We start from the raw sequence: 14,817 nt of genomic DNA, 5'->3' as shown, positions 1-14,817 counted from the left end.
TATTAAAAAAACAAACAACCCAATCCAAAAATGGGCAGAAGACCTAAATAGACATTTCTCCAAAGAAGACATCCAGATGGCCAAGAAGCACATGAAAAGTTGCTCAACATCAGTAATTATTAGAGAAATGCAAGTCAAAACTGCAATGAGGTATCACCTCACACCAGTTAAAATGGGCATCATCAGAAAATCTACAAACAAGAAATGCTGGAGAGGGTGTGGAGAAAAGGGAACACTCTTGCACTGTTGGTGGGAATGTAAATTGATACAGCTACTATGGAGAACAGTATGGAGGTTCCTTAAAGAACTAAAAATAGAATTACCATATGCCCAGCAATCCCACTACTGGGCATATACCCAGAGAAACCCATAATTCAAAAAGACACATGCACCCCAGTGTTCACTGCAGCACTATTTATAGTAGCCAGGTCATGGAAGCAATCCAAATGCCCATCGACAGACGAGTGGATAAAGAAGATGTGGTACATATATACCATGGACTATTACTCCGCCATAAAAAGGAATGAAATTAGGTCATTTGTAGAGATGTGGATGCATCTATAGATTGTCATACAGAGTGAAGTAAGTCATAAAGAGAAAAACAAATATCGTGTGTTAATGCATATATGTGGAACCTAGAAAATGATACAGATGAACCGGTTTGCAGGGTAGAAATTGAGACACTGAAGTAGAGAACAAACGTATGGACACCGTGTGGGGAAAGCGACGGGGGTTGAGGGTGGTGGTCTGATGAATTGGGAGATTGGGATTGACATGTATAGCCTGATGTGTGTAAAATTGATGACCAATAAGAACCTACTGTATAAAAAAATAAAATAAAATAAAAGTGATTTATGGGTTTAGAGCAACATTATCTAAAAGAATTTTCTGTGTTGATGGAAATAATTTATATTTATAGTGTGTCCCTCCTATATGATAGCCACTAGACACATGTGGCAATGAGCACTGGAAATGTGGCGAGTATGCCCGAGAAACAGAAGTTAAAATTTTGCTTAAATGTGAATAGCCACATGTGGCTATTGGCTACCATACTGAACAGCACCGGTTTAAAGAAAGAGTGGAAAAGTGGCTCTCTAAATAAATATTTTCAAAACATTCTTTTTTTCCCAATTGCAAAACGGTTCCAAAATATAAAATAAGCCTGATAAGCCATAAGAATCCTTGCCCAAGAATAGCTTGTAGCCAGTTAAGTTTCTCTCACCCTTGACATGTTGAATCTGGGCTAAAATTGCTTTTTAACAAAAAAACGTGGAAGAGGTGGACTTCAATAGTGGAGCTGGTCTGAAACCTGTCTGGTGGGAGCGGTCAAGTTATTAAGTCCCGTTTGCAGAAATGTTCCTGTTATCCCTGCTGGTGGCCTGTGGAAGACACCTTGCTATTTAACATGAAATATGGGAGGAAAGAGAGTGGAGAGTCCTGCCTTAAGCCCAAAGATATTTGGCTTCCAGTTGCATCGCTTGACATCTGGTGGACGTGGTTTTCATATTGCTGGTAAATTCTCCAGCTGTTGGTATTGATGGGCCAACAGATACAGCTGCTCCTCTTGCCTCACTTGTAAATTATGTGTTTGACCTTCCTTGCAGAGAGTTCATCCCTTTCCCTTTCTTCCTCCTTTGAGCCTGTGGCAACAAATGCTTTCCCCCAAAAAACCAACCAAACAAAAAAACCCCAAAACACTAAAGCTTTGGTTGCTGAATTCTATTGATAAAAAACAAACAAACATCTCTTCTGTCATAAAGCCTGGAATTTTATTGTATTGCAAGTATGACAAAGTTATAGATGACAAGCTGAGCTCAAAAGAGGAAAGAGGGGCTATAGCAAAGTTTATATTCTTTTTAAGAGAGTAAGCCTTTGGCCTACCCCCTGGTTTCCTGATTTCTGTGAAAGAATTATTGAATTAGTGGCATACCCATTCAAGCATGATGATGGGTTTGTGAAACATGCTCTCATATGATATTGCAAACCACAGTAGCAAAATGAGAAAGAAGGCATCTTTATTTTATTTTACTTTATTTTATTTTTGGCCGTACCATGTGGCATGCAAGATCCTAGTTCCCTGACCAGGGATCGAACCCATGCCCCCTGCAGTGGAAACACGGAGTCTTAACCACTGGACCGCCAGGGAAGTCCCAGAAGACCTCTTCAAAAATTGAAACAACATTTTTTTAAATTTAAAAACTACTTCTGAAAAGTTTTTTTTTTGTTTTTAATTTGCCCTGCTTTCCACAAATTGCCTTCTTTCTGCTTGTTACCAAACTCAGAAACTAAAGCCACCTGGCCATTTGAACATTTTATATAAGCTAACTGTTTAATCCAGGTTAATACCTTGAATTAAAGTTCACCTCAAAATTGTACTGCTTCAAAAAGGCTGGATAATAACTAATATCATTATAACCAGAATCCATATGTAATTTGAATAAATAGAGGTAGGTTCTTTTATAAGTTTCTTTCTTTCTTTTTTTTTTTAATAGAATGCTCTTGTAGTCGTATCCCTTAATTTAATTTCTAAACCCCTTCTGTAGCATGAGTTAAAGATATTTCTTTTTATTGAACCAAAATTAGGGCATTGATACCAGTTGGATTTAAAAATCAGATTGCCTGTGTCCTACCCAAGATAGCAGACAGTTAATGAATGGTTTTTAATAAACACCCAGTGTGTATGGACTACTATAATAAAAACAGATGTTAACATTGGCATGGAACTTATTCAGGTATAATAAGTGAAACCTAGGTTTCTTTTCCTATGTAGAGGTCATTTTTTATAACACAGTGAAAATACTGTTATAAAAATTAATCCTTGAGGAGGAGCAGTCTATTTTATGGTCGTAAGGTGTTTCCTCACAGATTCTTATTAGTTACAGGGGAAAATAATAAGTATATTTTGGAGAAACCAGGCAATAACTTGACCATGTGATCAAAACTAATGTCGTGAGTGAGGGGCAGATGGACATATCATATGCCTCTGGATGTGAGAACCTGAGAAAGACACAACATCACTTTTGCAGTATCCCATCTGGAAGTGCACAGACTGAATCTAACCACAAGGAAACATCAGACAAATTGAAAATGAAGAACATTCTAGGAAGAAAGAAAAAGGGGACTATATTCTTCAAAAATGTCAATGTCATAAAAGACAAAGGCTGAGGAAATGTTCCAGATTAAACAATGTTAAAGAGTCGTGACAACTAGTATATGCAATAACTGATCCTAGGCTGAATCCTATATGGGAGGGGAAAAATGCCAAAAATGTATTTTTAGGTCAATTTACAAAATGGGATATAGATAGTAGAAAATGTTGTATCATTTAAAAATGTACTTGTTATAACTATACTGTGGTATGCAGGGAAATAGTCTTACCTTTAGTACAAACTGAAATGTTCGGAGGTAAAGGGCCATAATTCTACAATATCTTCTCAGTGGTTCAGAAAATAATATTATGTGGATGGATGGGTGGATAGGTGGATAGATAGATAGCAGATTACAAAGCAAACGGAGCAAAATGTTAGCAATGGGTGAACCTGGGTAAAGGATGTATGGGTGTCCCTTGAACTATTCTGTAATTTTGAAATTATTTTCAAATAAAAAGTTTTTAAAAACATCGCCCTTTTATATTATGGCACATTTGATCAGTTCTTGCAATTGAAATGAACAAGTATTGGAATGGATGCAGTGCCAGGCAGCTGGAGCCTAGGTTCCCCCTTCACTCCTTGCAGACTATGTGACTCAGTGTGGTCGTTGTGCCTCTCTGATCTCAGAGGCCTCATGTGTAAGATGAGAGTAAGAAAACCTGACTCTGCCTTAAGTCCTTCCTGGGATCAGGCTTGATAGGAGCAAGGAAACAAAGTCTTATGTGTCTGAATACAGATGAATGGACCCTGGTTAAGTCCTTTATATATTATGGGTATTGTATATATATGGCCCTTCCTCCCTAGATATTTGCTTGCCATCTGCAAAATTCTAAATTCTACATTGCAGATTAATAAGCATATATGTTGCTGTTCAGTTTTTGGTAGGATTTTTGTAACCCCAAATGTAGTATCTACCATGCCTTTTTTTTTTTTTTTTTTTTTTTTTTGCGGTACGCGGGCCTCTCACTGTTGTGGCCTCTCCCGTTGCGGAGCACAGGCTCCTGACGCGCAGGCTCAGCGGCCATGGCTCACGGGCCCAGCCACTCCGCGGCATGTGGGACCTTCCCGGACCGGGGCACGAACCCCTGTCCCCTGCATTGGCAGGCGGACTCTCAACCACTGCGCCACCAGGGAAGCCCCATGCTTTGTTTTTTTGAAGATAGTTTTTGGGGCTTTTAAAAAATCTCAGTAAATGTCTGTGTACAAGGGACAGCACGGATGAGATTTCTGAGAGCTTTTTGATAGGCTTAACTTGTGTATCAAGGAAAGCCATGGGTGGATGACTTAAATATAAAACATGAGGTACATGGGACTTCCCTGGTGGCGAAGCAGCTAAGACTCTGCGCTCCCAATTCAGGGGCCCAGGTTCAATTCCTGGTCAGGGAACTAGATCCCACATGCATGCCGCAGCTAAGAGTTCACATGCCACAGCTAAGAAGCCCACGAGCCGCAACTAAGGAGCCTGCCTGCCGCAACTAAGACCCGGTGCAACCAAATAAATTAATTAAAAAAAAATGAGGTCCACAAGAGGGAGTTACCAAAAGAAGTGAGAAAAAGACTTCCAATTAGTATGAAGAAAGTCACAAGAGACCGTTGCCTCTACTCCCAGTAATGAGAATGAGCTGGATAAACTATAAAGTCATAGATTTAAAAAATTATCCCCAAAGCAGAATATGGTAGAAAAACTTAAATGAACTAAATTCCAGAAGGAGATAAGCCTTTCCTAGGAGAGAAAAAAGCTCTGACTGCTTCATTCCTGGCAAAGCAGCAGGAGGAGGGTTTTTTAAAGGTGTCAGCAAGACCATCTATAAAGAGGCAGTGTGATATAATAAGAGAATGGGCTTTGGAGTTAGCCAGACTTGGATTTCCATCCTGAAACCCCTGCTTTGTAACCTGGGACAGGTTGCCTATCTGACCCTTGGTTTCCTTATCTTTAAAGTGGGAATATTACCGAAGCTTTCCGAGCATTCTGAATATTAATTGAGTAATAAACCCAAAGTGCATATAATAGAGCTACATACACTGTGATGGGTGATGGTTGTGGTGGTGGTGGTAGAAGTGATAGAGAGTCTCTCAGGGCTGTCACCTTGCAGCTCCGCAGCCTCATTTACACTGTAACCGTGTTCCCAAACGTGCTGTGTCCATTGCCTACCACAGGAGTGACACCTCCTGGATTTTCACCCTGCTTTCCTGGTGGAGATGGTAGGGGTTATTACATTTTGACAAAACGTAACTCTAGCTTGTAAATATAAACCAACTGACAAGTGAATTCAGAGATCCCAGAAGAGGAAAAAAAATTGTTTGAAGCTGCAGGAATAGACACACACACATACAGCCCTGCAATTCAGGCCAATATGGTAGTAACGGAGCCCTTTCAAAAGCTTTCTGACTAGATGTCTACCAACTTGACAGCATCACAAACTTAGGCTTTTAAATGAAACCTAAGTTGCCTGCAGCATTCCTGATAAGCTCACCTAACTAATTTTCCCTTTAAAAGTAAGAGGGAAGAATATTGTTTACTAGCTACTGTTGAGTATCTCTTGTGTGAACGCAGGCAGCCTTCCCAGATTCCTCTGAGCTCTAGACAGTGGAACACCTTTGGGTGTGTTGACCATGAGTTCCTTAAAAGGGACTTCAGTTCAACGATAGTGGCCAGTGACAGTCACTGGGTGGATATATTGGATCATATTTTAGATTTATGAAGAACCACTTAGACACAAGTTGGCCTTGGTCTAAGCCAAATTTTAACTGCTTCTGATAATCTAGTCCCCATGTTACTCAACAACTGAAGGAGTCTGATCCCTGGCAGGAAGCCAACTGCCCTGAGATGGTGTTAGGTGCTGCCAACAAGCTGTGTACTAGGAAAACATCCCAGACAGCTAAATTTGGCAAGTGTGCTTTATGGAACAGAAGGAAAAGTGGCTAATCAATGATTTTGCTTGTACCTTTTAAGCTTGCCCAGAATTTCAAATATAGAAAACTGCATTTCTTTTCCATGCTCTTAAGACTTCCAGGAGGATCCCATTGGGTTTATTTAGAAAGTTCTTTAGACAAACAGGAGAAGATTGTAGAAGGCTGAGTATGTGAAAAACAAACTTTAAGACACAAGTTTCCTCAGCCTCAAGTTTAGTTCTAAGAGTAGTTGGTAATTTTATTTTTGCCTAATTAGTCTTATGCCATCAGTTTCTTCCAAATGATTCATTTGACATAGCTCCAAAGCAATAAATAGAATAAACACAAAGAGGGAATTCACCATGTTGGCAAGAGCATAAATCTTCCCAGAGGTATTAACCATATTTATCCAAATAAATCTCATTTTAATCATGGTGTAGGGTTAGATCTCTGCAAAGATAAATGTCTATTGCTTGGACTTGTAGACATTCCATGTTAGTTGGAAGGAAGTGAATAAACCTTTTTTTCTGGTTATAGTAACATAGAAAATAATGAAAACATTAATTTCTCTACCTCTATATACTTACATAGCCATCAGCTTACATAGTTCACATCAGGTGTGAACTTAACATTAGAATGTCACCTTGTTACCTTCTAGTACCCAACATTTTAGGTAAATATGTACCTTCCCAACGCAGACACGTGCCTGCATTTTACGCACAGAACAACGCATAAGTGTGAGATGTAACTGAGACAAGCATTCATGAGAATGATCGGCCTTATTACCCACAGTGAGTAAGTAATGGTTACAGGATGGTCATTTCTTTCTCTTGGTTGAAAAGCAGTGGACAAATGATGAAAGGAATCTTTTCTTGTTTTTTTTTTTTCAATCTTAAGACAAAAAAAGCCATAATCTTGATCATGCCATTCTTGTTTCTTGTTAACTTTCTAACTTGAAACAAGGTATTGGTTTCTTTGATTGTAAAGATTCAGGATCACCCATTGATTTTATGTTGTAAGAACTTATATTATTTTTTCTTAAGTAGGTGAGTAGTGATGGGAACTGAATCTACAGGTATGCAGTCAGTATACACGGAGGTACTGATGGCCCCACAGGGCCCCACACACATGGGCATTCATTCCATAGATAACGCCTTCTATGAGTGGCTCCCTGTTGAGGTTGAGGGTAGAACTTTGAGTCCAGATGGTTGTTTGGATGCAACATTTTATCCCCACTCACCCTCCTCCCCAGTAACCTGCAGATTTGAGCTTAAAAGCTGAATTCATCAGCAGATCAGCATTTTTTAAAAAATTGAAAATGTTTACATAAAAAATTTGAACTTACATAAAATAGAAATTTGAATAAAATTTTTATACAAGATTTAAATGTTTTAAGTTTTACATAAAGAGGTACAATTTTCTTCCTCCTGGCTTGTTTTTTCTCATAAGAGTAGATTTGGCCACACTGGGACCCACTTCCTACATGGCCATGATTAGTTGGAGCCAAGTGGTAGCCACCCTGTTTGGTGGGGCCTGGACATTCCATTCTGACAGTCCTACACCTGGCCTGTTTCACTTAGACAGGCATCGGAGACTGACCCGTGTTGTAGATTTTGAACGCTAAGCAAAGTCTATCTGCTGGAATACATTTTCATTCCAGTACCATTCATTCAAATAATATAGTTTCTGTCTTCTTTAAAGCCTTCATCTTGGAGCGTCCATTCTGTCTAATCCTAAGGATTAAAATTCTTCTCTGATGATTATTATGTATGAGTTTTATGTCTTATAAGTAAAGCAGTGCTGTAAATTGGTGAAACTTTAACATTTTAGTAACAACTAATTGAGACATTTGGATATGGTTGAGCTACTCTCTCTATTTGCATTCTTTTCAAATACTTCTGGATGCAATAAGTGGTACGTATGGCGATTTACTTTTATGCTCTTGAGCTGTCATCACTGCACTGTACATGTTTGGACTACACTGTCTGCTGCAGTGTTGAAGGCATGAAAAGAAACTTAATTTAGAATGAGGGTTGTGTTAATGCTTCGCTATTAGGAGATGCTCAGGGTACTTGGAAACAGCTTTTTCTTCACTTGAAATAGAAAATTAATCGTATTTTGAATGTACCTCCTGTAACAGATGAAAACCCCAATAATCCCGATTTCTTCCATTGATAGGTCTTGTGGATATTATGGTAAAATTTTGAACAGTTAGAACCTGCTAACAGTTAGAACCTGCCCCGTTAAAAATGGAAGATCTTGGCAAAACAAGCTCTTACTAGGCAGTTAGTAATAAGCCCCAGTAGCCCCTGAATAAAACATGCTTCCAACCCAAATTTCTACAAATTTCCAAAGCCAGGTCAGACAGGAAGGACCCAGTCTTTAAGGTGATAACCTCTTAGGTACAACAAGTTCCTGAACCTCGCAATTTATGTTTTTGTTCAGTAGGCCACACTTGGGGCAAAAAAGAAATAAATACAATCTATAAGTTTTTCACCATCAAAGATGACAAAAATTCATTTCTTCTTAACTTCAGTTAATCAGTATTAGAGCTAATCAGGGATTTATTACAGTGATTAGTAATGATTAACTGGGAAGGAAGCCTTGATTCTTTGGCTTTGAGATTTTAGCTACTAGAAAAAGTCAGTTTACTTAGGAGTACAGTTTTGATGAAACATAGCGGCTCATTTTTTAAAACGAAATATTTATTAAACAAATGCAATTGAGTGCCTATTATATCCAGGTACTTTCCTGGAAACATAATAGTGCACAAAAAAGCTAAGAATCTTTGTACTCCTGGCCTGACACACTAGTGGGGAAAATAATAACCAAGATAAATAAGGTGTATAGTATGTTTGTGATAAGTGCTAAAAAGAAACGTGAAGCTGGCAAGGATTTTAGGAAGTACGAGGGTTCCGATGTTAGGCAGGTCTCACTGAGAAAGTGACGTTTGAGTAAAGCCTTGGAAGATTTATGGGAGCAAGGCAAGAACGTCCCAGCATGGAGAACAGCAAGAGCAGAGGCCTTCAATCAGGAGTGAGTGTTCCGGGTGTGACGGAGGGACAGTGAGAAGGCTGGTTTTAGTGGGACAGAGTAAGCCATGGGGGACCAAACCATGTGGGTTCTTACTGGTCACCGTCAGGATCTGGGCTCTTCCAAAGCCCCTGGAGGATAGTGAGCAGAGGAGTGACAATGTCTGGCTCACATTTTAAGAGGCGACTCCAGCTGCTGAAAGGGAGGCAGCGTGGACGGCCGTTGCCACCCGTGAGTGACGATAATGAGTTGGACTAGAACGTTAGCTGGGCAGGCGGTGAGAGCCAGTTGGCTTCTGTGTCCATTTTAAGAGAGAGCCGACAGGAGCTGCCGATGGATTGGACAGAGGCACGGGGGAAAGAGAGAAGACAGCAATGAGAATGGAGTTGCCATTTACCAGTGGGGGGAAGAAGGTGAGGAGGGAGGAAGCAGGCTTGAGGGGAAGTAGAAAGAGCTCAGTTCTGGATGTGTTCATTTGGAGATGCCTGTTAGGCATTGAATGGAGACGGTCAGCGTGTGGTTGGATGTGTGTGTCAGGAGAGAGGACTAAGTTGAAGATGTGTATTTGGGAATCTCAGCATATAAATGCTTTTTTAAAATTACAAGGCTAGGTGTGATCACCCAAGAGAGGGACCACAGCCAGGAGAAAAGATTTCTGAGGAATTGCTGTGTTGATAAGTCAGAGAGGTGAAGAACCCAGCAAAGGAGACTGAGAAATGGCCGTAGAGGCTGGTGGAGAACCAGAGGAGAGTGGGATCTTAGAAACCAAGGATAGAAAGTATTTCAAGGCCAAGAGAGCGATCAGCTTTATCAGATCCTGTACTCTGGGCCCATGAAGTTAGGTCTGAGGACAGACCACTGGATTTAGCATTCGGAAGTCATTGCTTACCTTGGTAAGAGCCGTTTCAGTGCAGCGGTCAAGGCAGAAACCTGAGTGGAGAGGGTTTAGAGAGAATGGAAGGAAAGAAGCTGTGGAAACAAGAATAGACAAGTCTTTTAAAGTATGTTGCTGTAAATGGAAGCAAAGAAATGAAGTGGCAGCCGGAGGAGGAGGTAGTTCTGGAGAGTTATTATTCTTTCCTCTTTCTCCAGTGGAACCAGATGCTTCACTTTATGTCCAGAACACTGCACAGATAATTTTCTACAAAATGAGTTGAGGAAAAGTGGCCCAACTCTTGAGTCCTGGGGTACCCCAACATTTAGTGGCTGGGGAGGTGAGGAACTGAGGTCTCAGTATTAGAGTAAAAGAGAAGGGAGGTTTCATCACACTCTTTATAGGAGTTTGGGTGCAGCTGGAATTGAAGGACGGCATCCGTTGACATTTGGGATGAGCTGGCTTACAGAGTCCGTGGGTTCCTTTATTGAAGAGTGTCTGAACTTCACGTGCTCCCATGCCTGTCTGGCTCTGAGAAAAGTGGGCTGGGACTGACATTTGACCAGGCTCCTTTTTTTCAGAGAGCCTCTCCCAGGACCAGCAGAAGCCAGCCTGGGAAGCCTTGCCCTCTCTCGTCTCAACACCTTAATAGTTCTTTGGTGTCGCACGGGTCAGATCAATAAGAAGTCAGGAAGCAGATGGTTTTGACGAGGAGAACTTTCTTCAAAGAGTTTGTTGGCGGTTTTTATTTTTACCCCTCCCAAATTCCTCACTGACAGATCAACTGAAATTCTCAGGAAATAGTCCATTACACAAATAGTAGTTTCACTCTTTATGGTAGTTTCAACATTAGCCTTTCATTTCTTTTCAAATACAAGATGCTCTTTTCAAGCTATAGTAAAATCCATGTTATCTGGCAGCTTACCAACCAGAAGACTGTTACTGACATTTTGGGTTTTCACTCAGTACAAATCATCTGGATGCTGAGTCTTCCCCACCAGGTTCTCCAAGAAGGGGCCACCTGGTTGTCTTTACCAAGGAAATGGCAGCCCAGGGCTTACCATTACAGGAGCGAAGGTAAACCCCCGGCCTTCATGCTGCACATGGGCCTGCAGGGCTCGACTAGATCTCCTCCTCTTAGCTTCACACCTCCCGCTCCCATTAGCCCCTCAGAAAGAAATATCTGAAATATGAAGTTCCTTATATAAGGTGGCGCAGCAACCAAGAGGTGGAGCCAAGATTCAAGCCAGACATTCTGAACTCCAAAACCAAAGCTTCTAACCACGTAGTTGTCAGGAGAGGCCTAAGCTGGAGGTGTTTATTTGGGAGTCTCCTCATATAGGTGCTTTTTATAAAACTACAGGACTGGATGAGGTCACCAAGGAGTGACCACAGATGGGAGAAGAGGGGCCTGAGTCCCAGGTAACTCCCATGCATTTAGCGTGGCGGGACCTGCAAAGGGGACTGGGAAATTGTGGCCATAGAGGTTGAGGAGAAACAGGTGACGGTGGGGTCCTGGAAGCCAAGGAAAGGAGGCGTTTCAAGGAGAAGATGGTGGTCGTCTTGATGCAACTGCTGGGTCCTGCGCGGACAGTACAGCTATTTTGTTCATTCTTTTCTTTGGCAGTGCTCAGGAGTGGCGTGGGAACACAGTCATGCCTCCCAGAATGGGTCTTGAACAGTTAGAAAGGACATAGATTAATTTCTCAATAGATTATGTTGCTGCATTAAACACTCACTAAATCACTCTGCTGCATAATTAAGAAAATACAGAAAAATGACAGGGAGAAAAAAAAAATGTAATCCTGGCCCTGAATGAATCCTTCTGGAATGCAGTGAACTGCCCCACTTTAACCACTGTTAACATTTTGATATAGTTCCTTCGGCGTCTGCAATTGCGATTTTTTTTTTACACAATTGAGATTGTTTGGACTACATGGAATGGCATATTTTGCTTTATTCTTTTTTAAAATCAATTTTTAATAGAAAAATAGTCATGTACCTCTTTGAACATTTGAGAAAAAAGGTAAAGAAAATTTTAGAAATCAGAGTAAAGACTATAAAAGGTCTCCACAGTCTCAGAATGCACCATAAACATGATTGTATCAGAGGTGTGTTTCCGTGTTGTCTGTATGACACGTCTACTGTCCCTCTCACTGCCTGCCTCCCTCCTTATCCAAAAGGTAGCCTAGGGACAGGCTTTGTTCCTGCAGAGATGGGGGTGCAAATCCTAGGGGCGAGGGTGGGGTGAAAATCCAGCCTCCTGGCCTCCACCCTCAGATACTCTGATGTACTGGGTCTCAGTAAATGGTCCTAACACCACTATCTAAGAGCTCCACTCTTAAGTTAGGCTGGGTCTAAAGAGAAGGTGATACAAGTCCTAGGACCAATTGGGATTTCAATTACTTCTTGGGGCTATTTTAAAAAAATCTATAACCTGAATTCTAGGAAAATTTACACATGTGAGGTTTTTGAAAAAAAATATGTAAACCGCATTTAGAGGGCCATTCTAATGCAAAACTATAAAGAATGTTAGAATTGGAAAGAACTCCCAATATAATTGAGGCGAATTTTTCATTTTCACCTACGAAGATGCTGAAGCCCAGAGATCTAGTGACCCCCAGTTCAGAGACTCTCCAGTCCGTCCGCAGCAGAATTAAGGCTCAAACCCAGTTCTCTGAATCCCAGAATCATCCTGAAATTTTTTGGTAAAATGTGTGGCAGTAGCTTTTCCGAGCAAGCCCTATTTCACCCTGAAAAATAAATTTGTGTCTCTTAACAGATTTAGAATTTGATTTAGAATCCTTCACGCTAAGGCTCTGTGGGAGTAAAGAGAGCCCTAAATTTGGAGTCCAAAGGCTTTCATTCAAGTCTCAGTTTTTCTACCTCCTCTGGGACCATAAGCAAACCACATAACCATTCTGAGCCTCCCCTTTTTTCCACCTGAAAAATAGGTATAGTATACCTATGTCTAACTGAGAGGATATTTTGAAGCCATCTCATTGATGCAAAGGCACTATGGAAACTAAAGCATTATGCAAATGTAGGGGCTTCGTATTTTATTAAGATTTTACAAGGAACTAGTTTCACAAGGAACTGGCTTCCGCATCCTACAGAGACCTAATTGCCTTCAGAGCAAGATCCATGTGTGTTTCATTCTTCTGTCCCCTCATAATAAGTGCAGAATAAATACTTCTAAATAGTGGAGAGCTTTTATCACCTTTAGCAGAATGGAATATCCATGATAATTCTTCACGTGAGTGACGCTATAATAGGTACTGTGGGCTTGCCCTGTTTATGTGGATGCCTTCACGGGGCTTTTAAGATAAAAATAAGGGGCAGCGTTGTCTGATGTTGCCTCTGAAGTGTGGTGTCGTTGCATGGTAAAAGAAGTAACAAAAGTTGCTGAGAGACTGAACAACATACTGTTCTCATCAGACCTCATTTTCGTCTTATTTTAAGGCTCCTTGGACATGATATTTCTATGTGAGAACAGTAGAACTTTCCCTTTATGTAGGCTTGTTTCAGGACTAACAACGAAATCTGCCATAATGCTGTCTTTGTGCTTTGTCCACATTTGCCAATGGTCTTTTATGGCATCCTTGTTCTAAATGTGGAAAACGAGGTAGGGGCGACATGGAGTAAAATGACTAACATATGGCATTAATTTTTCAATCTGTTGATATTTCTGATTTGTTGGGTTGAACTTGGGAATTACATCTTCACATTGCTCTGGCCCATTTATTACTTTCAGTTTAAGACAGTGATGGGATAGAAGTAAAACGCTTGTTTTTAGACTCATTCACAATGTATGCAAAAGCTAAAGAAGGTCAGTGTCAGAGAAGGTTAAACTTTGCGAGGCTCCTCTAGAGACCGTCTAACCCAGAGTCCTTGTTTTACAGCTCTGAGATTTTCACTGATTTGCCTGATATCACACAGGCTAAGGAAGTGAGCACCCAGATCTTTTGACCTGTAGTTAAATGGGGTTTTATTCTGTAAGATATACACATTATTCTGGATTATATTAAGCAGGTTCATGTGAAACTGTCAACTAGCTGAGTACATCTGCTTTCAGGATGAAGTCTGAAGACCAAACTCTATTTTTAGAGCAGTAAACTACATTCCAAACTTTAATGCTGCACACAAAGAATGCTCAGAATATTCTTATTTACAAGTTGTGTCTCCTTGAAAGACAGCTCTTGAAAGCAGTGGGGAGGGAACCTCTGGGAAAAGGATGGGAGTTGGGGATAGTGTCTCCGGACTCAAGTCATTAAGGAAAAAAAAAGCCCATAGTAGATACAAAGCAATAAAAACCAACCAGACACACTTCCTCAGCACTTCTCTCTGGAATTGGTCATTTAAGGCCTATCACATTTGTGCCAGTAAAAGAAAGCAGAGAGTGACTGTTGTCACATCAGGTAAGAATTCACTGTGTAAGGGCACAAGGTGTGCTCAGCCAGCATGCCACCTCCAGCCCCAACTCTACACACCCCGAGTAGCACAGTGATGATGCAGAAGACAAGCTGAGCCTGCAGCTAAATGGGTCTCTATTCTACAAAACATACACATCATTCTGTGTTGTTTTAAGGAAGTTCATGTGACACTGTTAATAGATTGAAAAATATAAGTTACCTAGGACTCAACAATTTGAAAAATAAGGCAGAATTAACAAGAGAAGGGAAAATGGTAGGGAAAGGAATATCTGTCTCTTCAGATATTTATGGTAAGTTGTAAGATTGAGTGTGAGACATTCTTGTCCCGCTCTCCAGGAGGGAAATTGCCCTGCAAAGAAGGTAGCCCTCCTGCTTTCCATATTCCTCTGAGCGCTGAATTCTGCAGTTTCATTCATGCGGCAGGACGCAGCAGACC

General features: G+C 40.8%; 1 protein-coding gene across 8 annotated transcripts in view; it reads left to right on the top strand.

The window, feature by feature from the left end:
* TASP1 (taspase 1) overlaps positions 1-14,817 on the top strand; it is a 244,122-nt gene that overhangs the window by 208,760 nt on the left and 20,545 nt on the right. For 3 of the 8 annotated variants that reach the window (XM_079944643.1, XM_079944645.1, XM_079944644.1), the window contains exon 14: positions 1,352-2,729. The exons of 3 other annotated variants lie outside the window; for them this stretch is intronic. In XM_079944643.1, coding sequence (XP_079800769.1) covers positions 1,352-1,516 — 165 coding nt within the window. In that variant the 3' untranslated portion in view covers positions 1,517-2,729. Of the gene's footprint in view, positions 1-1,351; positions 2,743-2,882; positions 3,312-14,817 lie in introns of those variants that run through there. 2 more of the 8 variants (XM_079944649.1, XM_079944650.1) reach the window with 2 other exon arrangements.

Source organism: Stenella coeruleoalba, assembly GCF_951394435.1.
Source record: "Stenella coeruleoalba genome assembly, chromosome: 15".
Classification (NCBI taxonomy): Eukaryota; Metazoa; Chordata; class Mammalia; order Artiodactyla; family Delphinidae; genus Stenella; species Stenella coeruleoalba.
This window is presented reverse-complemented; position numbering and strand designations above follow the sequence as displayed.